The sequence below is a fragment of the Scyliorhinus canicula genome, chromosome 13 (genome assembly GCF_902713615.1).
Source record: "Scyliorhinus canicula chromosome 13, sScyCan1.1, whole genome shotgun sequence".
NCBI lineage: Eukaryota > Metazoa > Chordata > Chondrichthyes > Carcharhiniformes > Scyliorhinidae > Scyliorhinus > Scyliorhinus canicula.
The window spans coordinates 59,893,604-59,918,171 of record NC_052158.1 but is presented as its reverse complement, the minus strand read 5'-3'; the positions used below and the strand labels follow the sequence as shown (position 1 = coordinate 59,918,171).

The window sequence follows — 24,568 nt, the reverse complement described above, 5'->3', positions numbered from 1 at the left end:
CATAGGCCTTCTTCACAACCCTATCAACCTGGGTGGCAACTTTCAGGGATCTATGTACATGGACACCGAGATCCCTCTGCTCATCCACACTACCAAGAATTTTACCATTAGCCAAATATTCCGCATTCCTGTTATTCTTTCCAAAGTGAATCACCTCACACTTCTCCACATTAAACTCCATTTGCCACCTCTCAGCCCAGCTCTGCAGCTTATCTATGTCCCTCTGTAACCTGCAACATCCTTCCGCACTGTCTACAACTCCACCGACTTTAGTGTCGTCTGCAAATTTACTCACTCATCCTTCTGCGCCCTCCTCTAGGTCATTTATAAAAATGACAAACAGCAACGGCCCCAGAACAGATCCTTGTGGTACGCCACTCGTAACTGAACTCCATTCTGAACATTTCCCATCAACTACCACTCTCTGTCTTCTTTCAACTAGCCAATTTCTGATCCACATCTCTAAATCACCCTTAATCCCCAGCCTCCGTATTTTCTGCAATAGCCGACCGTGGGGAACCTTATCAAACGCTTTACTGAAATCCATATACACCACATCAACTGCTCTACCCTCGTCTACCTGTTCAGTCACCTTCTCAAAGAACTCGATAAGGTTTGTGAGGCATGACCTACCCTTCACAAAACCATGCTGACTATCCCTAATCATATTATTCCTATCTAGATGATTATAAATCGTATCTTTTATAATCCTCTCCAAGACCTTACCCACCACAGACGTTAGGCTCACCGGCCTATAGTTACCTATAGTTCCTTTTCATGCACTGCTTATTTGTGTCCTGTTCTCTTTTTTTTTCTTATTCCTTTTTATTACTAAAACAGTTGTCTGTGTTTGTTTCTTTATTGCATTTTTATTTGATATAGAGGCCCACTTCATCAGGGGCCCACTTACCATCGGGCAAGCTGACACCCTGGCCAGTCCGCCACTGCACAGGATGACCAGTAAGCACACATAACAGAGCAGCCAATCACCAGACAGGACACGACCACTATAAAGCTAGAGGGCACCAGTTTCCCGCTCTCTCGGGACCCAGCCTCTGAGACAGTCAGAGTTTGTGAGCTAGCCAGTGCAAACACCATGCGGTAGCTAGTAAGCCTGGTCAGGCTATTACTCGGTCTCCAGTCAAGTCAGCATATTGTCAACCCACAGTTGAACATGTATAATAGTTTAGATGTTAAAAGTGTTGGAAGTCTGTCTCTTGCTACACTGCATCAAGTGCAGTCCACATCGACCCAGCCTACCTAACACATCACACAGTATTTATATGGCTCGTCCAGTTCAGTTTCTGGTCAATAGTAATCCCCAGGAATTTGAAAGTAGGGAATTCAGCAACGGTAAAGCCATCGAATGTCAAGGGGCGACATTCCTGTGGAATTAAATGAACTGGAGGTTCCTCTCCAGTAACAGATGACTATGCAGGCGGCTCGGAGAAGAATAGCTTCTAGAAGGAAGAAAAAAACACGTACTTTAATTTAGCACCTTCATGACCTCAGAATGTCCCACAGTTAATGAAGGAGATTTTGAAGTATAATATCTGTTAAAACACAGGACAAGACATTAGTGTCTTACATAAAGCTGTACAGGAGCTGCCAGCCACTCTACTTCAATCATTTTGAATTAATGACACAGTCTCTGCACAACCCTAGTCAGCACTAATATCGATTCTTTGATCTATTAATACCTCCGAGAACCAAGAGAAGAAATCTCTCTACCCAAGCTACACATCTGGTGCAGCCACACTTTAGCGGGGGATTTTGTACTCCAAGTCCACACCAGAAGGACTGAAATTGTGGAGCAAATTGTGTAATCTGCCAAGTTAAGATTAAAGTTGCGAACAATTTCTCAATATCCGGAGTGCTAAAAAAAATAAAAAATCGCCCCTTGTCATTTGTCTCTGTGTCTCCCAGTGTCCTGGGTGACATTGGGAGTTTTGTATGGTCCAAATTCCAATCCTGCTTTAACCCAATGGCTGGTTACCTGAGGTTCCTCCCTGCTGGGTGTCAGTGTAAGATTACTGGGATTGAGTTGGCTCTCTGCCTCCTTGTGCTGTGCAGCACTGAGAGAGAATAGGGAGTGCTGAAGCCAGATACTTCCCTAAAGTCGACATTCTAATCTTTGAAACACGGGGTTGGCTACGTCACTGCTGTCCTGAAGGCCCTGCCTCTGCCATAAGTGCTGCCAAAGTACTCAGTAAAAAATGGACATGTTTGAAATGAATACTACTTGTTTTTTCTCTCAGCATGACCCCAGACTCATTCAGGATACACTAGGGCCTGGTTTGCTCCAGGCCTGGGTCTTGGGCTGCGTCAGGCCCAATGGTCGAGGCAGTATCAGGCCTGGGGACCTGGGTTGCATCCAGTTTGGGGGCCTGGCTGCATCGGTTCTGGGGCCAGGGCTGCGTCGGGCCGGGGAGCTGGGCTGCATCCGGCCTGGGAGCCTGGGCTGCGTCGGGTCCAGGGAGCTGGGCTATGTCAGGCTGGGGCCTGGCCTGGGCTGGATCGGGCCTGGACCCAGGGCTGTGTCGCGCCAGGGAGCTGGGCTGCGTCAGACTGGGGGCATGGGCAGTGTCAGGCCTGGGGGCTAGGGCTGTCGGGCCTGGGAGATGGGCTATGTCAGGCCTGGGGAGCTTGGCTACCTTGGGCCCCGGAAGCTGGGTTGTGCCAGGCCTGGGGACCTGGGCTGCATTGGGCCTAAGACCTGGACAGCATTAGGTCTGGGGCTCTGGGCTTTGGTGGGCTGGGGGGTTGGGCTACATCGGGTCCGTGGGCCTGGGCTACGTCGGGCCCAGGGACCTGGGAAACATCGAGTCTGGGACTCTGGGTTTTGTTGAGCCTAGGAAAGATCCCACTCTAGATGCCTTCCACCTGGTAATGCCCAGGCACAGGGTGGAGGATAAACTTCCACACCCACATCAGCATTTAGTAGTACACAGATGGGAAAATAGAAACCCAATCTCCACCATTTAATGCCAAGTCTAATACAGGAGTTTCCCCTTAAATACTTCTATACTATTTGCTTTGGACGGCCAAGCTGACAAATCATTGGGTGCTGGAGAAAGCGTGTTCAGAGGAACTTATTTGAGGCAGTGATATCAAGGAAGCTCACATATTTTTGACACGCGATGCAATGGCGACTGGGGGGGAGGGGGGGGGGGGGAATATTTGGGAAAATAGGTGATGCAAGAAAAAAAACCCCTGGAAAACTTGCACGAGGAAGGCCCAGGATGACGTGGGTGGATAATATGAGTACGTGGACTGGCCTGGCAGTGATGGCAGCAGAGAATAGAAATCAGTGGGGAAAGATTGCTCATAGTGTGGCCAACCTTCAGAATGAGGACAGATGAAAGTCAAGACAGTATTCGCTTCAACCGCTCTCTGTGGTCGCAAGTTCACGTTCTCACTACTCTCTGGGTAAAGAAATTTCTTCTGAATTATCTATGGGTTTCTTGGTGATGCTCTTGTATTGACGGCCTCTAGTTAAGCTCTTCCCCACAAGAGGGAAACATTCCCTGGATAATCCCTCATCAAATCGTTTCAGAATTTTAGTGACCTCTATTTGCTCCCTCCTACGCCTTCTTATTTTTCCCCCAAGTGGAAAGAGGCCTAACTTGTCAGTCCTTTCCTGATAATTTAGACGTACACATTCCTAGTGTCACCCTCGTGAATTTTTTTGGCAGCCTCTCCGGGCAGGGGTGGGGGGGGGGGGGATGCTCCCCGATGTGAGGTTCGTGTTAGAGTCACTGCAGAACAAAGCTGCCGGCAGCAAGTAGGAGTGTAGAAGCAAAAAAAGAGAGCAGGCAGGAATTAGCACCTTTGTTTCACAGCACAGATCCGGGCTTGATGGTTTCGCACCTTTGACAGAAGCGTCCCGGGCAAGTGGTGTCACTGCTGCCTATCAGCCAGAGCATGTCAAACAGGATGGGTGGGCCTCGAGATGCTCTCAGATAAACCCTGTTTCAAAAAAAAAACTGACAGTTCAAACAGTCTGATAGAAAGTAGTGACTCAAATAAGCTCCTGCTATTTATGAAGCACTAAATTGGTTTTAATCTGTGAATAATACGCCCATAAACACTGATCTCTCCCGCCCGCCTCAAACACACTCACTCACACTGCCCTAGTCTGTGCTGAAGTGTTTCTGGTGAGATGTCAGGCCAAATCTTTCTGTCATGGTCGACCCACAGGTGCAAGATTTATAAAAGGACAATTTAGCATGGTCAATCCAGCTAACCAGCACATCTTTGGACTGGTGGGAGGAAACCCACGCAGACACAGGGAAAACGTGCAGACTCCGCACAGACAGTGACCCAAGCCGGAATCGAACACTGGGACCCTGGAGCTGTGAAGCAACTGTGCTAACCACTATGCTACCATGCAGCCCATATGAGATATGATAATACCTCAAAGAAGCTCATCTCTGGTGCCATCAAACCTTCATCATGTTTCTCCATTCTGAGCCAGATGAGGCAAAAGGGGGGGAGGGGGGGGGGGGGGGGGATTTCAAATTTGGGAACCAACAATGCGGTTGTCAGCGGAAAAGCAGCAACCCACCACTCAGCAATCTGCTGTTGGGATCCACATTCGGTGGTAACTAGCTGATTCCCCCCATGAAGCAGCCATTTTCTATCCGACCTTCATCGACCATTTCCCAGGGATGAAGTGAATCCATTTGGCGGTAGGTCCATTGGGCAGACAGCAGCTATACCTGTTTACCATGCACTTAAATGTAGCAATGAAACTGGGGAATAATTAGCAAGGAAGTACACCAGGGCAGCTTAAAAAGTTAGAACTTGTGCACTATGCAAAATGGACAGCGATCCAGCAATAGACATGGGAACCAACCATGGGAATCCAGCAGCGTTTGTTTAGGGAGAATTTGGTGCAGAGTTCAAATTAAAGAGAGTTTGGTGCAGAGTTTAAATTAGGAGAATTTGGTGCAGAGTTCAAATTAGGAGAATTTGCGCAGAGTTTAAATTAGGAGAGTTCGGTGTAGAGTTTAAATTAAGGAGAGTTCGGGACAGAGATTATTAAAGATAGTTTGGTGTAGAGTTTAAATCGAGGAGAATTTGGGCAGTTTCTCTGTCAGATCCCTGAATTACTGACACAAACTGCTCTCAGTCTCTCCATGTGACTAAACTTCCGTTGCATCTTCCGGAGCTGTGACTTTAAGAACTGATGGGTTGAGTTGCGATGTTGCAGCCGAGCCCCGGGCGGCAGAGCTGCGGCTCCGGGTCCCGGTGAATGAGAGGACACGGAGCCCGGACATGTCCGCGTGCTGTGCCTGCTGCTCTCTGGAGCTCGGTAAGTGCCGCTTAAATATCCAGCGGGACGCCACTCGGATTCTGCAATACTTGTGAACTAATTACTGCAGAGACCCGTGCATGTACCTTAAAGGGACAGGACGACTCCTGCTAGTATCTTAAAAGGACAGCACAATCGCTGTTGGTAAGAAAGATATACATTTATATAGCGCCCTTCACGACGACGATGAGTTCTGAAAGCGCTTTATAGCCAATGAAATGTTTTTGAGGTGTAGTTGCTGCTGCAATACAGAAAGTAACAAATAATGAACAAACTCCCAAAAATAAACAGCAACCTGAGACTAAGGGATCAGGATTGGCCAGGACACGGGAGATAACCCCAAGTGCCATGGGGTCCTTTATATGCACCCAAACAGGCAGAAGGAGTCTCCGTTGAAAGCCAGCACCTCCAACAGGGCAACCCTCCCTCAGCGCTGCACTGAGTGTCAACCTGGATTTCTGTGACTGAGCACTGGAGTAGGGCTTCAACCTGAAACCTTGTGATTCGGAGGCCAGAGTGCTTGTCTTCAGGACTGCAGACCACCTAGACACTGGGGGGGGGGGGGGGGGGGGGGGAGGTTGCGTTGAAGGTGGTGCAAAGGAACCCTGTTGCTACTTACAGGGTTTAGCATGGCCCATGCATACATCTCAATTGGATGCTGGGGTCTCCACCTAAAGTGACAGAGGAGCACCTGTATGCCCCCTGAAGTGTGACCTGCATAAATACCTTAAAATGATAGTGAGGATTTGTGTTTGTATTGTTTTCACAGCTTCAGGAGGTCCGGGGTGCTTTACAGCCAAATAATTGCGTTTGAAAGTAACTATTGTTCTGTAGGCAAACCTCTGAGAAGTGCACAGCAGGATCCCACAAACAGCAATAAAATAAATGACCAGCTAATTTGTTTTCTGGCAGTATTCAACGAGGGAGGTGTCTGGGCCAGGAGAACTCTGCTGTCTTGGAAAAGTAGCCTGTGATTTTTCCTCTTTCTCTGGGCCCTGGGTTTAATGTCTCGCTGCGAAGATTGTAGCACTCCCTAAATATTACGCGGAAGGGTTACCCCGGATTATATCCTGTTGAGGGGTCTGATCCAATAACGTCTGACCAGGTGCTAACGACTGAGGCGAGCTGGGGGTCAGAATGGTTCATGCCAGTTGCCTGCTTAAGCATCACCTTAGTGTGCTTGAGTGATTGAGCTCTGCCAAGGGCTCATGAGGTGGGATTGGATCTATCTGTAATCCAGTCAACGATCTGGTTATGGAGGAGGAAGATGCACTGAGCTAGATTACGAGGTATATGTGAACACCAAACAACAGGAGTGAGTGCATGACCCAATGGGTTGGCATCCTGATGGATTGAGATCAGAGGCAATGGGAAAACTGGTGAACAAAACTCTTCAGTGTGGAATAATGCCAGGAGTTTAAATTTTCTACACGGGTCACCATGCTCAAACAGCAACCCCTCCTCCCCATCTGGGCCCTGAGACCAGGTAAGTCATCCCGTGGTGTAGCTCTTTGCCTGGTCTTAACCCCTGGTATGAACTGCACTGAAATGGGGTATTCACGTATCGGGTTACAGTGGGTGGCCACAGGGAGGAATCCAGGTGGTCAATTATCCGAGACCCCTCGCCCAGCTGCTAGTGACTGGATGTCTCCCAACAACCGAGGTGCAATGTTCAAGCTCTCGGTTCAAGTCCTCTTCTCTGTACTTGTTCCGGTGACGCACATTGTCTATCGGACATGTTGACCACGATGAAATCACATACTCCCAAGTCAAATTCACATTGCAAAATCTCAGTGCTGTGGAATTGCACCCTGTACTTCTCTCTCTCTCTCTCTCTCTCTCTCTCTCTTGGTACGTTGATATTGGTGTCATGATGATGCTGTTTTTGTGATGTGGTTGTTGTGGTACTCTCAATGCAATGGTGTGGTAAAGCTCTCATTGACATTGGAGCAAATTCGCCATCCCGTTCAATTCGCCATTCAGTTCATGTGTCTACAAGCTGTCAGTCATATTACTAAATGGTCGAAAGGTGATAATGTCAGTGATAGTGCAGCAGTTAGTGAAGACCACCTGTGATAGTGTAACGCACCCTAGTACAGATGCTCCAATAGAGTGGTGGTCCCTCAGTGTTAAACCTTCGACAGAACAATGCTCTCTCAGTACTCACCTTCCAACAGTGCAGTGCTCCCTCAGTCCTGTGAGAAGGACTGAGACAGGAGGTGCTTCCTCAGTACTGCCCCCGCCGATAGGGTGGTGCTCCCTCAATAATGCCCCCACCGACAGGCTGGTGCTTCCTCAGTACTGCCCCACTGACAGAGGGTGCTCCCTTAATACTGCCCCCACCGATAGGGTGGTGCTCCCTCAATAATGCTCCCACCGACAGGCTGGTGCTACCTCAGTACTGCCCCCACTGACTGGGTGGCGGTTCCTCAATACTGACCACTGTGATTGGGTGGTGCTCCCTCAGTATTGTCCACCCCCCTGACAGGGTGGCACTCCCTTTCTACTGCTCCCACCGACAGGGTGGTCCTACCTCAGTGCAGCCCCCACCGTAGGGTGGTGTTCCCTCAGTATTGTTCCTCTCCCCCCCCCCCCACCCACCAATGACATGGTTATGCGGCATCAGTACTGTCCACTGACAGGGTGGTGCTCCCTCAGCATTGTTACCACTGACAGGGTGGCGCTCCCTTTGTACTGTCCTACTGACAGGGTGATGCTCCCTCAGTACCGCCCCACTGAAGGGTGATGCTCCCTCAGTACCGCCCCACTGACAGGGTGATGCTCCCTCAGTACCGCCCCACTGACAAGGTGGTGCTCCCTCAGTACCGCCCCCACTGACAGGGTGGTGCTCCCTCAGTACCGCCCCACTGACAAGGTGGTGCTCCCTCAGTACCGCCCCACTGACAGGGTGGCACTCCCTCAGTACCGCCCCCACCGATAGGGTGGTGCTCCCTCAGTACCGCCCCACTGACAGGGTGGCACTCCCTCAGTACCGCCCCACTGAAGGGTGGTGCTCCCTCAGTACCGCCCCACTGACAGGGTGGTGCTCCCTCAGTACCGCCCCACTGACAGGGTGGCACTCCCTCAGTACCGCCCCCACCGATAGGGTGGTGCTCCCTCAGTACCGCCCCACTGAAGGGTGGTGCTCCCTCAGTACCGCCCCACTGACAGGGTGGTGCTCCCTCAGTACTGCCCCACTGACAGGGTGATGCTCCCTCAGTACTGCCCCACTGACAGGGTGGTGCTCCCTCAGTACCGCCCCCACTGACAGGGTGGTGCTCCCTCAGTACTGCCCCACTGACAGGGTGATGCTCCCTCAGTACCGCCCCACTGACAGGGTGGTGCTCCCTCAGTACCGCCCCACTGACAGGGTGATGCTCCCTCAGTACTGCCCCACTGACAGGGTGGTGCTCCCTCAGTACTGCCCTACTGACAGGGTGGTGCTCCCTCAGTACTGCCCCCACCGATAGGGTGGTGTTCACTCAGTGCTGCCCCCACCGACAGGGTGGTGTTCACTCAGTACTGCCCCCACCGACAGGGTGGTGTTCACTCAGTGCTGCCCCCACCGACAGGGTGGTGTTCACTCAGTACTGCCCCCACCGACAGGGTGATGCTCCCTCAGTGCTGCCCCCACCGACAGGGTGGTGTTCACTCAGTACTGTTCCCTGCAGCATTGCGGCGCCCTCTCACACCCGTATGATTTGATTTGAGCAGAAGCTCACCTGGCAAATGGCTTTTGTGGTTGATGTTGTCCTAATTATTTGTATTTTTGCAGGTATAGCTGTGAGAATGGAGCTCAGAGTCCGGTCCATTTACCTGATTCTCACAGCCCTGATGATACTTGATGAAGGAAGCAATGGTGAAGTCAGTTTGGTGAAGTCTCTGGGGAGTTGCAGAATGGTAAGAATTGAGTACCCAGCAGAGCAGCCAGTTCCTGTTGTGGTTGCACCATTACAGATCATTGGTACTGAGGTTTCAGTTTTGATATCTGAGGGCTGATCTTGACCTCGCGCACCCATATACATGCTCACGGGATTCGGGGTGCTTTCCAGTCAAAGGCTGAATTAAAATCTGGGCTCGTGTCCCTGCTCAGTCCGTGGGGGCTGTACCCCAACGTTCTCGGGAGCCAAGAGGAGGAAGTTGGCGAGTGGCCCGTTCTGGATTGCGATCTTGTCGACTCTGCCGGAGAGTGTGCTTCTTTTGTTTAACTGAATAAAGAAAATCAACAACCTGGGATGAATTGAAATGCAGCTCCTTAAAGGGATATTGCATTAGAGTAAACTGAATCTTAAAGGAAACTTAAAACATCAAAACAAAATGTGATTAAAGGGGTCGATAAAGCACCCCAGTCCCCACTGTGCCCACTGGGCATTGAAGGTATCAATGGTGCAGCGAGACATTTTGGGGGGGCACCCGTCTCCAGAGACACCCGACAGCGAAATGTAAACTGCTGTCAAATGTCCTGCTGTTGTGAAAGGCAATATATATAAATGCACAACTTTTCTTTAGATTCTCCCCAGCACCTTCGGAATTGACAGGGCAACAAAGCCTTCCCACGCAGGGATTAGCACCTCAGGAGGCGAACTCTTCACGTCTTTCAAACAATACATGTTGACTCCCACCATTTTGAGTGAGGGATAATTGAAATGAGCACCTGACTATAGAGTTGATTGAATGTTAAACTATATATAAATATTTGTGTGAAAAAAGCCCACAAGAATGCAATAGTAGGGCAGCACGGTGGCCTAGTGGTTAGCACAACTGCCTCACGGCGCTGAGGTCCCAGGTTCGATCCCGGCTCTGGGTCACTGTCCGTGTGGAGTTTGCACATTCTCCCCGTGTCTGCGTGGGTTTCGCCCCCACAACTCAAAAATGTGCAGAGTAGGTGGATTGGCCACACTAAATTGCCCCTTAATTGGAAAAAATAATTGGGTAATCTAAATTTTAAAAAAAGTTTTAAAAGAAAGAATGCAATAGTACTTCACACCGGGAGATGTACTCAGAACCTACCAGCGCCTGGGCTAGAGGTGTTACATGCTCACAGTGCAGTGCGCTGTGCCTGTCTTTTGATCATCTGCTCTTGCTCTTGATGACTGCTGCACTAAAACCCACAGAACATCCTGTTTTGACACACCCAACCATTCTCCAATTTCCCTGTGGTTATCTTTAAAAATAATCTTTGTACTGCAGTGCTGCGAACATTAAAGTGAAGCAGCGGTCACGGTTGGAGGACACAGTTCTCTTGTCAGGATTGGCTTCTACTCATTTTTTGGCCCTTGCATACGTTTGGAAGCATTCATCAGACAGCTGTAAACTCCTGAAGATGATTTAAATCAGGTAGAGCTTTTTGAGGAGGTAGCTATATTTTTTGTTTTATTTTCACAGTAGAAATTATCCTTGGGTTCAGCTTTGCGAATTGTTGCATTAAAGTGAGCCCATGCTCCCTAGGTCCTGGAGTGCAGAGTTGGGTATATGGGTTAGCACTGCAGGCCCAGGATCCGACAGAGAACACTCATCACTGTACTCTTACTCTCCAATTCCGAGGCCCGGATTTGATTCCGCTTCTATGCGCTGATTCCATGTCCTACAATAGGCGGCAGGATTTGGACATGTGTAGAGGAAGTGTTTGTGTTCTCATTTCTTAATTGGGTGCCATTGTGGCACAGTGGTTAGCACTGCCGCCACATAGCGCCAGGAACCCGGGTTCAATTCCAGCCTCGGGTGACTGTGCGGAATTTGCACTTACTCCCCGTGTCTACGTGGGTTTCCTCTGGACGCTCCAGTTTCCTCCGTGTTATTGGTGCAGGAGTGCTGTGCGCTAAGTCCGACACAAACAACATGGGTCCCCATTGGGAAGGGATCTCTTCCCCCCAGCCTGAGGACATTCCCTCAAGCTTTCATTCTTCTACACCCAGTCAACTCTCACCGTATTGAAGTGTTCCCAGGGTCGGCGGGCTTGGTTATAGTCACACCTGGCTGGCCAAATGCTAATGAGACCTGGGCCTTCGTCGCAAATAGTCCTGCCATCAAATCTGGTCGAGCAGGCCATTTCTTTAGTATATTGTATCTATTGTTGACTACCTCTCAAGACAGTGGAGCAGGGAAAGGAGGTTGCAGAACAACCTACCCCCATGTCTTCAGAAGACTAAAAGATAAATAACAGAGAATATTGGCCACAAAAACAATAGGTTTGAAAAAGAAACCACAGTTGAATAAGGTGACCAGAGGGTTGAGGTAATTGGCAAAAATCACCCAGCAGTGAGAGGTGAAGAATCTTTTTTCTTTTGACCCAGCGAGCTGTGATCCGGAATGTTCTTGCTGAATGGTGATTCAATAATAAGTTTCGAAAAGGAATTGAAAAGACAAGGTAAAACCTTTAAAATGGAGAGTTCTGTGGGGCGATGGGGGAGACAGTATAATCTAAATTGTACTGCTTTGAGAGAGATGCAAAATAAGGGTGGCCTAATGGCAGTGGGAGGGGGTTGGTGGGGAGTGGAATTCACAAACTCTTGAGGTGCAGGTTGGTCAGGCAGTTAGAAAAATGTGTGGGACAATCGGTTTTGTAAATAGGGAATTAAAAAAGGAAGTTGTGCTAAACCTTTTCTGGTTAGGCCTCAGCTGGAGCATTGTGTACATACATCGTTTTTACATAGAACATGCAATTCTGGGTACCACTTTTTGCAAAAGGAAGCCGGGCCCTTGAAAAAAAACGGAGAAGCTTTATCAGGAATGAGAGGTTTCAGTTATGTGCAGCAATTTGGGATTGTTCTCCTTGGAGTAGAGAAGGTTAAGGGGAGAGTTAACCAAGAGGGGCTTTGATAGAGCAATTAGGGAGAAACTATTTCCTTTGGAAAGTGGGTCTGAAACCAGATTCTTTTTTTTATTGGCAAAATTAAGCAGAAGGGAGATGAGGAGAACCCTTTTCGTTGTTACGATTTACAATCATAGAATCCCTACAGTGCAGAAGGAGGCCCGCAACCCCACCTATCCTTTGCGTACAAAGGGGCAATTGATCATGGCCAAGCCACCTAACCTGCGCAGGCTATGGTTAGCACTGCTGCCTCACAGCTCCAAGGATCTTGGTTCAATTCTGGCCTCGGTTGACTGTGTGGTGCACCCGGTGGAAACCCACGCTGACAGTGTGCAAACTGCACAATGCACCAGCTGATCGGTTTGTGGAATCAGATTCTTTGGGAAATTCTAAAGAATTGGACAAGTATTTGATGAGAGATGATTCCAAAGGTTAGAGGAAAAAAGATCTGGGGCGGAATTCTCCGCGGATCGACGTGACGCCCATTTCCGGCGGGCAAAAGCGGTGCGGATGACTCCGGCGTCGGGGCCTTCTTTTATGCCGTTAATCTTCGTTCCTGAAAGGGCCAGCAGCGGACTGACGCGATACGCGTCAGTTTCACCCGCTGCGGAAGTGGCAAGTCCTGGCGTTTGTGTGTGGGGGGGGGGGGGGGGGGGGGGGGAGAGAGTCCCGGCGTTTGGGGGGGGAGAGAGTACCGGCGTTTGGGGGGGGAGAGAGAGTCCCGGCGTTTGGGGGGGGGGGGGGGGGAGAGAGAGTCCCGGCGTTTGGGGGGGGGGAGAGAGTCCCGGCGTTTGGGGGGGGAGAGAGAGTCCCGGCGTTTGGGGGGGGGAGAGAGAGTCCCGGCGTTTGGGGGGGAGAGAGAGTCCCGGCGTTTGGGGGGGGGGGGAGAGAGTCCCGGCGTTTGGGGGGGGGGGAGAGAGAGTCCCGGCGTTTGGGGGGGGGGGAGAGAGAGTCCCGGTGTTTGGGGGGGAGAGAGAGTCCCGGCGTTTGGGGGGGGGGGGAGAGAGAGAGTCCCGGCGTTTGGGGGGGAGAGAGAGTCCCGGCATTTGGGGGGGAGAGAGAGTCCCTGCGTTTGGGGGGGGGGGGGGGGGAGAGAGTCCCGGTGTTTGGGGGGGAGAGAGAGTCCCTGCGTTTGGGGGGGGGGAAGAGGAGTCCCGGCGTTTGGGGGGGGGGAGAGAGCGGTCCCGGTGTTGGGGGGGGAGAGAGAGTCACGGCGTTTGGGGGGGGGGAGAGGAGTCCCGATGTTTGGGGGGGGGGGAGAGAGAGTACCGGCGTTTGGGGGGGGGGGGGAGAGAGAGTCCCGGTGTTTGGGGGGGGGAGAGAGAGTCCCGGCGTTTGGGGGGGGGGGAGAGAGAGTCCCGGCGTTTGGGGGGGGGAGAGAGAGTCCGGGCGTTTGGGGGGAGAGAGAGTCCCGGCGTTTGGGGGGGGGGGAGAGAGAGAGAGTCCCGGCGTTTGGGGGGAGAGAGAGTCCCGGCGTTTGGGGGGGGGAGAGAGAGAGTCCCGGCGTTTGGGGGGGGGGGAGAGAGAGTCCCGGTGTTTGGGGGGGAGAGAGAGTCCCTGCGTTTGGGGGGGGGGAAGAGAGTCCCGGCGTTTGGGGGGGGGGGAGAGAGAGTCCCGGTGTTTGGGGGGGGGGAGAGAGAGTCCCGGCGTTTGGGGGGGGGGAGAGAGTCCTGGTGTTGGGGGGGCGGGGAGAGAGTCCCGGCGTTTGGGGGGGGGGGAGAGAGAGTCCCGGCGTTTGGGGGGGGGGGGGGAGAGAGAGTCCCGGCGTTTGGGGGGGGGGAGAGAGAGTCCCGGCGTTTTGGGGGGAGAGAGTCCCGGCGTTTGGGGGGGGGGAGAGAGAGTCCCGGCGTTTGGGGGGGGGGGAGAGAGAGAGAGTCCCGGCGTTTGGGGGGGGGAGGAGTAGTCCGGCATTGGGGGGGGGAGAGAGAGTCCCGGCGTTGGGGGGGAGAGAGTCCCGGCGTTTGGGGGGGAGAGAGTCCCGGCGTTTGGGGGGGGGGGGAGAGAGTCCCGGCGTTTTGGGGGGGAGAGAGTCCCGGCGTTTTGGGGGGGGGGGAGAGAGAGAGTCCCGGCGTTTGGGGGGGGGCGGAGAGTCCCAGCGTTTGGGGGGGGGGGGGGAGAGAGAGTCCCGGCGTTTTGGGGGGGAGAGAGTACGGCGTTGGGGGGGGGGGAGAGAGAGTACCGGCGTTTGGGGGGGGGGGGGGATAGAGAGTCCGGCGTTTTGGGGGGGAGAGAGTCCCGGCGTGGGGGGGGATGAGAGAGTCCCGGCGTTTGGGGGGTGGGGGGAGAGACTCCCGGCGTTTGGGGGGGGAGAGAGAGAGAGTCCGGCGTTTTGGGGGGGGGGGGAGAGAGAGTCCGGCGTTTGGGGGGGGGAGAGAGGAGTCCCGGCGTTTGGGGGGGGGGGGAGACCGGGCGTTTGGGGGGGAGGAGAGAGTCCCGGCGTTTGGGGGGGGGAGGAGAGAGAGTCCGGCGTGGGGGGGAGAGAGAGTCCCGGCAGGGGGTGGGGGGGAGAGAGAGTCCGGCGTTTGGGGGGAGGAGAGAGTCCCGGCGTTTGGGGGGGGGAGAGAGAGAGTCCCGGCGTTTGGGGGGGGGGGGGAGAGGGAGAGTACCGGCGTTGGGGGGGGAGGGAGAGAGTCCCGGCGTTTGGGGGGGGGGGAGAGGGAGAGTCCCGGCGTTTGGGGGGGGGAGAGAGTCCCGGCGTTTGGGGGGGGGGGAGAGGGAGAGTCCCGGCGGTTTGGGGGGGGGAGAGAGAGTCCCGGGTTTGTGTGGGGGGGGGGGGGGGGGGAGAGTCCCGGCGTTTGGGGGGGGGGGAGGAGAGCGTCCCGGCGTTTGGGGGGGGGGGGAGAGAGAGTCCGGCGTTTGGGGGGGAGAGAGAGTCCGGCGTTTGGGGGGGGGAGAGAGAGAGTCCCGGCGTTTGGGGGGGGGGGGGAGAGGGCGAGTCCCGGCGTTTTGGGGGGGGGGAGAGAGTCCGGCGTTTGGGGGGGGGAGAGAGGAGAGTCCCGGCGTTTGGGGGGGGGGGAGAGAGTCCCGGCGTTGGGGGGGGGAGAGGGAGAGTCCCGGCGTTTGGAGGGGGGAAGAGAGAGTCCCGGTGTTTGTGTGGGGGGGGGAGAGTCCCGGTGTTTGTGGGGGGGGGGAGAGAGAGAGAGTCCCGGCGTTTGTGTGGGGGGGGGGGGAGAGAGTCCCGCGTTTGTGTGGGGGGGGGATGAGAGAGTCCCGGCGTTTTGTGTGGGGGGGTGGGGGAGAGAGTCCCGGCGTTTGTGTGGGGGGGGGAGAGAGAGTCCCGGCGTTTGTGTGGGGGGGGGGGGGAAGTAAGAGAGAGAGTCCCGGCGCTTGTGTGGGGGGGTGGGGTGGGGAGAGAGAGAGTACCGGCGTTTGTAGGGGGGTGGGGGAGGGAGAGTACCGGCGTTGTGTGGGGGGGGGGAGAGAGAGAGTCCGCGTTGTGTGAGGGGGGGGGGGAGAGAGAGAGTCCGGCTTTTGTGTGGGGGGGAGGAGAGAATCCCAGCGTTTGTGTGGGGGGGGGAGGGAGGAGAGGAGAGTCCCGGCGTTTTGTGTGGGGGGGGGTGGGGAGAGAGGTACGGCGTTTGTGTGGGGGGGGGGGAAGAGAGAGTCCGGCGTTTGTGGGGGGGGGGGGGGAGAGAGTACCAGCGTTTGTGTGGGGGGGGGGAGGAGAGAGTCCCAGCGTTTGTGTGGGGGGGGGAGGGGAGAGAGAGTCCGGTGTTGTGGGGGGGGGGGGGAGAGAGGTACGGTGCTGTGGGGGGGGGGGGGAGAGAGAGAGTCCCGGCGTTTGTGTGGGGGGGGAGGTGGAGAGAGTCCGGCGTTTGTGGGGGGGGGGGAGGAGAGAGAGAGATCCCGGCGTTTGTGGGGTGGGGGGAGAGAGAGTCCCGGCGTTTGTGTGGTGGGGGGGAGAGAGAGTCCCGGCGTTTGTGGGGGGGGGGGGGGGGGGGGTGGGGGGAGAGAGAGAGTCCGGCGTTTGTGTGGGGGGTGGGGGGGAGGAGAGAGAGTACGGCGTTTGTGGTGGTGGTGGGGGGGGAGGGAGAGAGTCCGGGTTATGGGGGGGGGGGGGGAGAGAGAGTACCGGCGTTTGTGTGGGGGGGGAGAGAGAGTCCCGGCGTTTGTGTGGGGGGGGGAGAGAGAGTCCCCGGCGTTTGTGTGGGGGGGGGTGGGGGAGGGAGAGAGAGAATACCGCGTTTGTGTGGGGGGGGAGAGAGAGTCCCGGCGTTTGTGTGGGGGGGGGAAGAGAGAGTCCGGCGTTTGTTGTGGGGGGGGAGAGAGAGTCCCAGCATTTGTGTGGGGGGGGGAGGGGAGAGAGAGTCCGGCGTTTGTGTGGGGGGGGGGGGGGGGGTGGGGAGAGAGAGTACGGCGTTTGTGGGGTGGTGGTGGGGGGGGAGAGAGAGTACCGGGGGTGGGGAGGCAGAATTAATCCAATTTCCTGCTTATTTCCTCAGACTCTTCAAAAGGTTGTTTCTCCCCAGGATTAGAAAAGGTGCCTTGATAATTCAAAGCGCAGAACCCTTTCTGCGCTGTGAATTATAAAGGCAGAACCCAGAAACTTTGTGAAAAGTTTTTCCCTCTCTCTCCGCGCGTTTTTCCTGTCGTTGTGAAACTGACCTGAAATCGCAGAGGCTGAAGCTGAAATAGACAAATCCAGACACATCTCCCACCCCGGGATCCAAGCATTTCCCTCTGCATTCTAACCAGGCAATATTCCTGGGTTTAGGCAGATTGCAATATACTCACCAAAGCCCTGCTCTCTGCCAGAGGACGGACGGGACTCCCTCTCTCTGTCTCTCTCTCTCTGTCTGTACCCACAATCTCCCTCCCTCTCTCTCTCTCTCTCTCTCAAACAAAGACAAGGCTGATGCAATGGATCCAATGGATGCCCGGGGCCAATGCACAGTCGCCCCCCCCCCCGCACGCCGCTGCCCCCTACTCCAATCCCCCACCCCTACCCCCCCCACCCCCCCCCCCCCACCCCTACCCCCCCCCCACCACCCCCCACACCCCTACCCCCCCACCCTTACTTACCCCTAACCCCGCACCCCTACCCCCCACCCCCACACAAACGCCGGTACTCTCTCTCCCCGCCACCACCCCCACACCCCACACAAACGCCGGTACTCTTCCCCCCCCCCCCCCCCCCCCCCCCCCCCCCCCCGCACTCGATATTGGTAACTGAACGGCGTCAACCATCATCAATGGTTGACGCTGTTAGAAACCTACTGCGATTTTCGCCGACGTGACCCGTGGCCACGTCAGCGGGACTTCGGCCCATCCGGGCTGGAGATTTGTTGACAGTAAAAATTAAATGAAATCCCGCCGGCGCCAGCTGTTCTCAGAGGCTGCCGGCGGGATTTGCACAACGCCGGTTTTTGGCCACTCGGAGAATTCAAAACCCGGCGGGAGCGGGAATAACGCCGCCGCCGGCCGATTCTCCGACCCTGCTTGGGGTCGGAGAATTTCGCCCCTGGAGTGGATTAAATTGAACACTTTCAGAGAGCCAGCACTGCAAGCCACTTGGCTGCCTTGTTCTCTGGTGCAAGATTCCAGGATTTTATAATGAATGCTCCCCACTTTTCAAATCCCAGCAGAAATCAGTACAGAACAGGTGTTCTATTTTAAGAGATACAAGACCAGCTGGAACAAGTTTTACTGGCACCTTCATCTCCCAAGCTGTTATCATTCAATGTTTTCGTATTGTGAAGCAATGTTGAATTTTCCGCTTTTTGTATTGTAGGTAGGCACGGTGACATTCTGCCAGGGGGCGAGGTTGCAGCATGTGCCAACAGACCTGCCCATCAAAACTGAGGAGCTCCTTCTGGACGGGAATGACATTAAAGCAATCTACAACAAGTCACTTTCTGCATACCGCCGCTTGCACACCTTGAACCTGGGCGGGAACCAACTGGAGCTCATTGAGGCTGGAGCCTTCGCTCACAACAGCAACCTGCAAGATTTGAACCTCAAGAACAATCGGATTGATTTGAATTACCCGGAAACCCGTTTGGCACTAAGGACTCTCCCAACTTTAACTAGATTAGATTTATCTGGGAACAGACTGAGCGAAGTTGTGGCGAGTTGCATTGTGCAAAACCTGACCACCCTGGAGTATCTATCCCTGGCCAGGAATTTCATCTTGCGATTGGAACCCAGCATGCTCGACGGTCTCGACCAGCTTCGAGAACTAAACCTGGAGAGGAATTACATCTTTGAGATTGAAAGTGGGACCTTCGAAGGGTTGAGAAGTCTAACCAGGCTGAACCTCGCCTACAATCACATCCCCTGCATTGTCGATTTCAGTCTGCACCAAGTGAAAACATTAAACATCAGTCACAATATTGTGGAACTGTTTCTGGCCAGAGAAAGCGAGATTGAGTTTCAGCTGGAAACCCTGGACTTGTCCCGTAACAAACTGCTGTTTTTCCCGCTCCTGCCGAGACGCAACAAGCTCAAACAGTTGTTACTGGCAGACAACGAGATGAGTTTTTACAGTGAGCTGATGAACGACTCGTCTGCTGAGGTCCATTTCATACAGATCGTTGGGAATGTGACCAACATAACCTCCGTCAACCTCTGGGACGAAGTGGTTTCTGTGAGCTTGCCTGAGTTAGAAGTGCTGGACATGAGCAGGAATTTGTTTCGATACCTCCCTCCCGGATTCCTCCAAGGAATAACATCGTTGTCAGCGCTGCAGCTGAACCAGAACTGTTTAAGGACTTTCTCTCTAACAGAGCAGGACCCTTTTGTCTTTCTACAGACGATTGACCTCAGTCAAAACCAGTTGTCCCACCTCAACTTCAACGTTAGCAGGTTGGAGAGGCTGAGCCAGTTTAATCTCAGCTTCAACAGATTTGAATCCATACCCTCGGATCTCTTTACCAAAATGCCTCGGCTGACAACAGTGGACCTCAGTCACAACCACGTCCCTGTTTGTGACGGCCATTTAGGAAATAGGGAAAGGACTTCACACACAGGTTGCGCTGTGTTGGCGCATATTAAATCATTGAGGCGACTTTATCTGTCCGACTGTGCATTGGTGACCCTGCCAGCCTCAGCTTTTGTTGGCTCACCCATAACCCACCTAGATTTGTCTTCCAATGCCGGAATCAGATTGGAGGCAAGCACGTTTCGCGCCGTGGCCAAGACATTGCAATTCTTATCACTCAGAAACAATGGGTTAGATTCCAACCAGTTAGATACTGGGCTACAAGTGACCTTCAGTAACCTTAAAACCTTGGACTTGTCTGAAAATTCCATAACAAGTCTTTGCCCAGTGCTGAAAAATCTTCCTTTAAAACTGCTAGATTTACGGAAGAACAAATTGTCCATGCTTCAGCAAGATGTGCTGCAGGGTCTTCTGCAGAGTCTCCGAGCTCTCTTCCTGAGTGACAACACCTATGACTGCTGCCAGCTGGACTGGTGGACCTCCCTAATAAATACCCAATCACTGATTATTCCCGACAGAGCTGAGGTCACTTGCAACGCATCTTTAAGACTAGAGCACATGGACAGTATTTCCCAGTCCACCAAGGCGAACTGCAAAGTCGATAACACTGTCTTGAAATATTTTTTGCTGTTGCTGCCAACAATTCTGTGCATTGTCACCGTTTGCGTGATGGTTGCACTCTCTCTAAGTTCCAAGCTGTTGCCAAAATACGTGAAAGCCAAATGCGGGTCCAGAGCTGAGTATTAGCTGGAATCCTCTTGGTCTGTGCCAGCAGTGCCATTTCAGACACTGGCACATCTGGGCGACTCGCAGGTGTCCTGCTCATGGGGGCAAAGGCTGCCCCTTGGCTGCGTCAGTCAGCCAGGCAGCTGTAGCAAATCTAGCAACAGTCACATCGTTGTTTGAAAGCTGGATGTAACTCTCAGCGAGGCACTACTAGCTAGAAGGAGGGCAGGTGCTTGCTACTAACTTGTTGGTTGAGCTTCCTGAACACACCTGACAGGAGCTGACCATGAACACTGCATTCACTACTGATAAAAAGGGCATGTACCTCCTGAACTTGCACAAAACCATTGCAATAATATTTATAGTGTAATTATTAAGCTATATGATCATGGGTGCAGAATTTTTAAAAAGTGCCCAAGTTAGTAGGCAGAACAACTAAGAAGAAATACTTTTGGAAAGTAAAACTGGAATGAAAATAAAACCCAAGATGCATTAAACCTTGAGCAATACCTTTGTTCAATAAAATCTTTTGTGATTATTTTTTTCCATCTGAAAAACATGCAGGTAATTGTGGTTAGGAGGGCAGCACGGTGGCGCAATTGTTAGCACTGCTGCCTCACGGCGCTCGGCGCTCGGTTCAATCCCCGGGTCACTGACCGTGTGGAGTTTACACATGCTCCCCATGTCTGTGGGGTCTCACCCCCCCCTCCCCTCCCCCCCCACCCCAACCCAAAGATGTGCAGGGCAGGTGAATTAGCCACGCTAAATTGGAAGAATTAATTGGAAGAAAAAAAGAATTGGGTATTTTAAATTTAAAAAAGAATGTGCAGGTTAGGTGGGGTTACAGGGATAGGGCGGGGGAGAGGCCTAGGTAGGGCACTCTTTTAGAGGGTCAGTGCAGACTCGATGGGCTGAATGGCCTCCTTCTGCACTGCAGGGATTCTGTGAAATGAACCACGAGTTTCTCAGTTTGATTATTGATATTTGCTTTTCTGATGAACCCACCAATTCAAATCCATTCATTTGATTGGGGCAATGTGTTATGATTTGGAATCCTGACCCCCAATGCCCACACCAAGCAGGCCAATCAGACACAGAGCATAAATCTTTAACACTTCTATTCAACAAGGCGCCTCAACCCAAACCTCGGAAGAAGGTGACTTACTGCCCCATTTGTAACTTTTCCCACACACTTACATCCTTTGGCCCCCCTCACTGTGAGAGTATGAAGCAGACACAAATGTTTTACTGCGGGCCTATGTCCTCTGCGGGTGGTTTGGAACTCCCTCCTTCATAATACATGAGACCCTTGCAGCGAACAGAAGAATGATATTTACCTTGTTGGTTTGGATTAGATTTTGACCCAGGTACCATAGACTGGTCTCTAAAAACTGATATTAAGTTCTAGTGTGTTAGAATACCATTCTTTCCAGGCAGCACGGCGGCACAGTGGTTAGCACTGTTGCCTCACGGCGCCTCGGTCCCGGGTTCGGTCCCGGCTCTGGGTCACTGTCCGTGTGGAGTTTGCATATTCTCCCTGTGTCTGCTTGGCTTTCGCCCCCACAACCCAAAGATGTGCAAGGGAGGCGGATTGGCCACGCTAAATTGCCCCTTAATCAGAAAAAATTAATTGGGTGCTCTAAATTTATTTTGAAAAAAATACCATTCTTTCAGCCATGCGGATAGGGACTGAGGGACAAATGGCTGCAGTTGGTCGCTTGATGAATTGAGTCTCCTGCTTCGGGATATAAAGTACTGTCTATCAGGTCGTACTCTTATCTGCCAAAGGTAACCTCCGACTTCTTCTCCACTGAAAAAAAACATCTGGTTAACCGCTGCTTGCTTCACCCAATCCAGGCTGTTTTTTGATGGGCATGTTAGATTGCAAAGGCTTTGGTAACCACTGACTATCAGGATTCACCCTCACCAGTTGCGCGGACAATTCAAAAAACCCTCAAATATTGAAAAGAATTGTAATGAGCCACTGGCCTAATACAACCTGTTGTTAAACCAAGCTGTCGGATAAATGCCAAAAAGAAACTGGATGTGGACAACTCCAAAATGAGACTGCCAAACATATCAGAGGTCATCCAAAAGGTTAAGATCACACACTGGTTAATGCCAGATCATGAGCACATATAGCAGTTTGGGAGAAGTGGGTTCTGGTTCCCGGGGGCACAGTACAGAAAATGGGAGGCTGTACCATTGGGAAGCATATCACCTGAAATGTGCTGCGGTCAATTTTTCTTACCAGCGGTGTAACTAGGGAAGTGGAGAGGGCTTTAACTATAACTGGGAACTGGGGGGGGGGGGGGGGGGGGGGAGAGACGTAGACGCTAATTGAGTAACTTAAAGGATAATGACAAGGCAAGAGATGACATGAAACGAAAATCGCTTATTGTCACAAGTAGGCTTCAAATGAAGTTACTGTGAAAAGCCCCTAGTCGCCACATTCCGGCGCCTGTTCAGGGAGGCTGGTACGGGAATTGAACCCGCGCTGCTGGCCTTGTTCTGCTTTACAAGCCAGCTGTTTAGCCCACTGTGCTAAACCAGACCCTACAGATCAAGGTAGCAATAGAAGCAATGATAACTAGAATATGGCAGGAATTGGAGCCGCACGGTAGCACAGTGGTTAGCACTGTTGATTCACAGTGCCAAGGACCCGGGTTCGATTCCCACCTGGATCACTGTGCGGACAGACAATCTCCCCATGTCTATGGTGGGTTTCCTTCGGGTGCTCCGGTTTCCTCCCAAAAGTCCCAAAAGAATGACTTGTTAGGTGAATTGGATGTTCTGAATTCTCTCTCAGTGTACCCGAACAGGTGCCGGAGTGTGGCGACTAGGGGATTGTCACAGTAACTTCATTGTAGTGTTAATATAAGCCTACTTGTGACATTAATAAAGATTATTGTTTTTGGAAGTGGCAGTGATTGCAAAGTTAAGAATGTGCCAGTAGATAAGGCCAGAGTTTACAAGAACAGTTAAAAAACAAATTAAGGCCTCTCTATCTGAAAGCTCACAGCTTGGCGACGAAGCCAAAGGGTGGTTGTGGAGGGTTGTTTTTCAAACTGGAGGCCTGTGACCAGTGGTGTGCTTCAGGGATCAGTGCTGGGTCCACTGTTATTTGTTATATATATATATATATAAATGATTTGGATGAGAATGTCAGAGAATGTATGGTTAGTAAGTTTGCAGATGACACCAAGGTTGGTGGCATAGTGGATAGTGAAGAAGGTTATGTAAGATTGCAACAGGATCTTGACCAATTCGGCCAGCGGGCTGATGAATGGCAGATGGAGTTTAATTTGGATAAATATGAGGTGATGCATTTTCGTAGATAAAATCAGGGCAGGACCTACTCAGTTGATGGTAGGGAGTTGGGAGGAGTTACAGAACAAAGAGATCTAGGAATACAGGTTCCTGGCTTCTTGAAGGTGGAGTCGCAGATGGACAGGGTGGTGAAGAAGGGTACAATCACACAGAGGGTGGTGAGCATCTGGAATGGGCTGCCAGAGGCAGTGGTAGAAGCGGGTACAATTTAAAAAAAACAGGCAGTTACATTTGCAGGGTGGGTATAGAGGGATATGGACCAATGCATACAAGTGGGACTAACTTAGTGATAGACACTGGGCGGCATGGGCAAGCTGGGCCGATGAGCTCATTTCCATGCTGTAAATATCTATGACTCACTCACAGTAAAGCAGATGAATTGTCAGCTCAAACAGAAATTCATACCCATGACCTGATAGTCATTACAGAGAGAAATTCACAAGGAGACCAAAGCTGGGAGCTGAATATCCAAGGGTATGGAACATTCAGGATGGCCAGGAAACTGGGAAAAGGTGGTGGGGTAACTCTGTTAATTAAAGAGGCCAGTAATACTGGTAAGAGAAAAACTTAGTTCTAAAGATCAAGTTGTTGAATTAGCGTGGCGTTAAGAAATAACAAAAGACAGAAAATATTGGTGGGAGTTGTTTCTAGGCAACCAAACAGCAGTGGTAATGTAAACACAGTACAAATAAGGAAAATTAGAGATGCGTGTAATAAGGGTAATACAGCAATCATGGGAGATTTCAATCTACATCTAGACTGGGTAAACCTGATTAGTATTAATCTTGTGGAGGATGAATTCTTGGAATGTATGCAAGGTGGTTTTCTAGAACAGTATGTTGAAGAAACAACTAGGGAATAGGTCATTTTAGATCTAGTATTGTGCAATGAAAAAAGGCTAATTAATCATCTTGTTGTAAAAGAACCTTTAGGAAAGAGTGACCATAATCTGATAGAATTTTATATTAAGTTTGAAAGTGATGTAGTTTAGTCAGAAACTAGGGTCTTAAATGCAAGCAAAGGAAACCATTAAGGTATGACTATGGGGGATTGGGAAATTACATTAAAACATATGATGGTAGACAGGCAATGGCGAACATTTGACGAACTACTACATCGTACATTTCATTAGTGCACAAAAGCACAGCAAGTAAAATGTTCCAACCGCAGCTATTGAAATAACTCAAGGAGATCAAAGGAAGAGGCATATAAAGTTGCCAAAAAGAATGGTAAACCTGAGAATTGGGAGCATTTTAGAATTCTGCAAAAGAGCCAGAGTCAACATGCATTTACGAAAGAGAAATCATGTTGAACAAACCTGTTGGCATCTTTTGAGGATGTAACTAACAGAATGGGTAGTATTTTCAGAAAGATTTTGCTAAGGCCACACACAATAGGTTAGTAAACAAAATTAGAGCACGGGATTGGAGCGAATAAATTGGCA

At 51.8% G+C, this 24,568-nt stretch overlaps 1 protein-coding gene and 1 long non-coding RNA gene across 2 annotated transcripts; one reads left to right on the top strand and one right to left on the bottom strand.

Annotated features, from left to right (window-relative positions):
• Positions 1–1,203: 1,203 nt before the first annotated feature.
• On the bottom strand, positions 1,204–7,585 carry LOC119976130. The gene is made up of 3 exons (XR_005462875.1): positions 7,485–7,585; positions 3,830–3,969; positions 1,204–1,460 (listed from the first exon to the last, which is right to left on the bottom strand). It is a non-coding gene; the product is annotated as an uncharacterized LOC119976130 (long non-coding RNA).
• Positions 5,189–20,319, top strand: nrros (negative regulator of reactive oxygen species). The gene is made up of 3 exons (XM_038816317.1): positions 5,189–5,317; positions 9,093–9,217; positions 17,860–20,319. The coding sequence occupies exons 1-3, from the start codon at positions 5,281–5,283 to the stop codon at positions 19,813–19,815; spliced, it is 2,118 nt and encodes a 705-aa protein (XP_038672245.1). The 5' UTR covers positions 5,189–5,280; the 3' UTR covers positions 19,816–20,319.
• The last annotated feature ends 4,249 nt before the right edge of the window (positions 20,320–24,568 follow it).

What these genes read in the sequence shown, in the direction of transcription:
- nrros (XM_038816317.1), top strand. Translation starts at nt 5,281, where the DNA reads ATGTCCGCGTGCTGTGCCTGCTGCTCTCTGGAGCTCG. An exon ending in CTGCTGCTCTCTGGAGCTCG is followed by an intron (nt 5,318 to 9,092) that starts GTAAGTGCCGCT and finishes GTATTTTTGCAG; the next exon opens with GTATAGCTGTGAGAATGGAG. An exon ending in CTCTGGGGAGTTGCAGAATG is followed by an intron (nt 9,218 to 17,859) that starts GTAAGAATTGAG and finishes TTTGTATTGTAG; the next exon opens with GTAGGCACGGTGACATTCTG.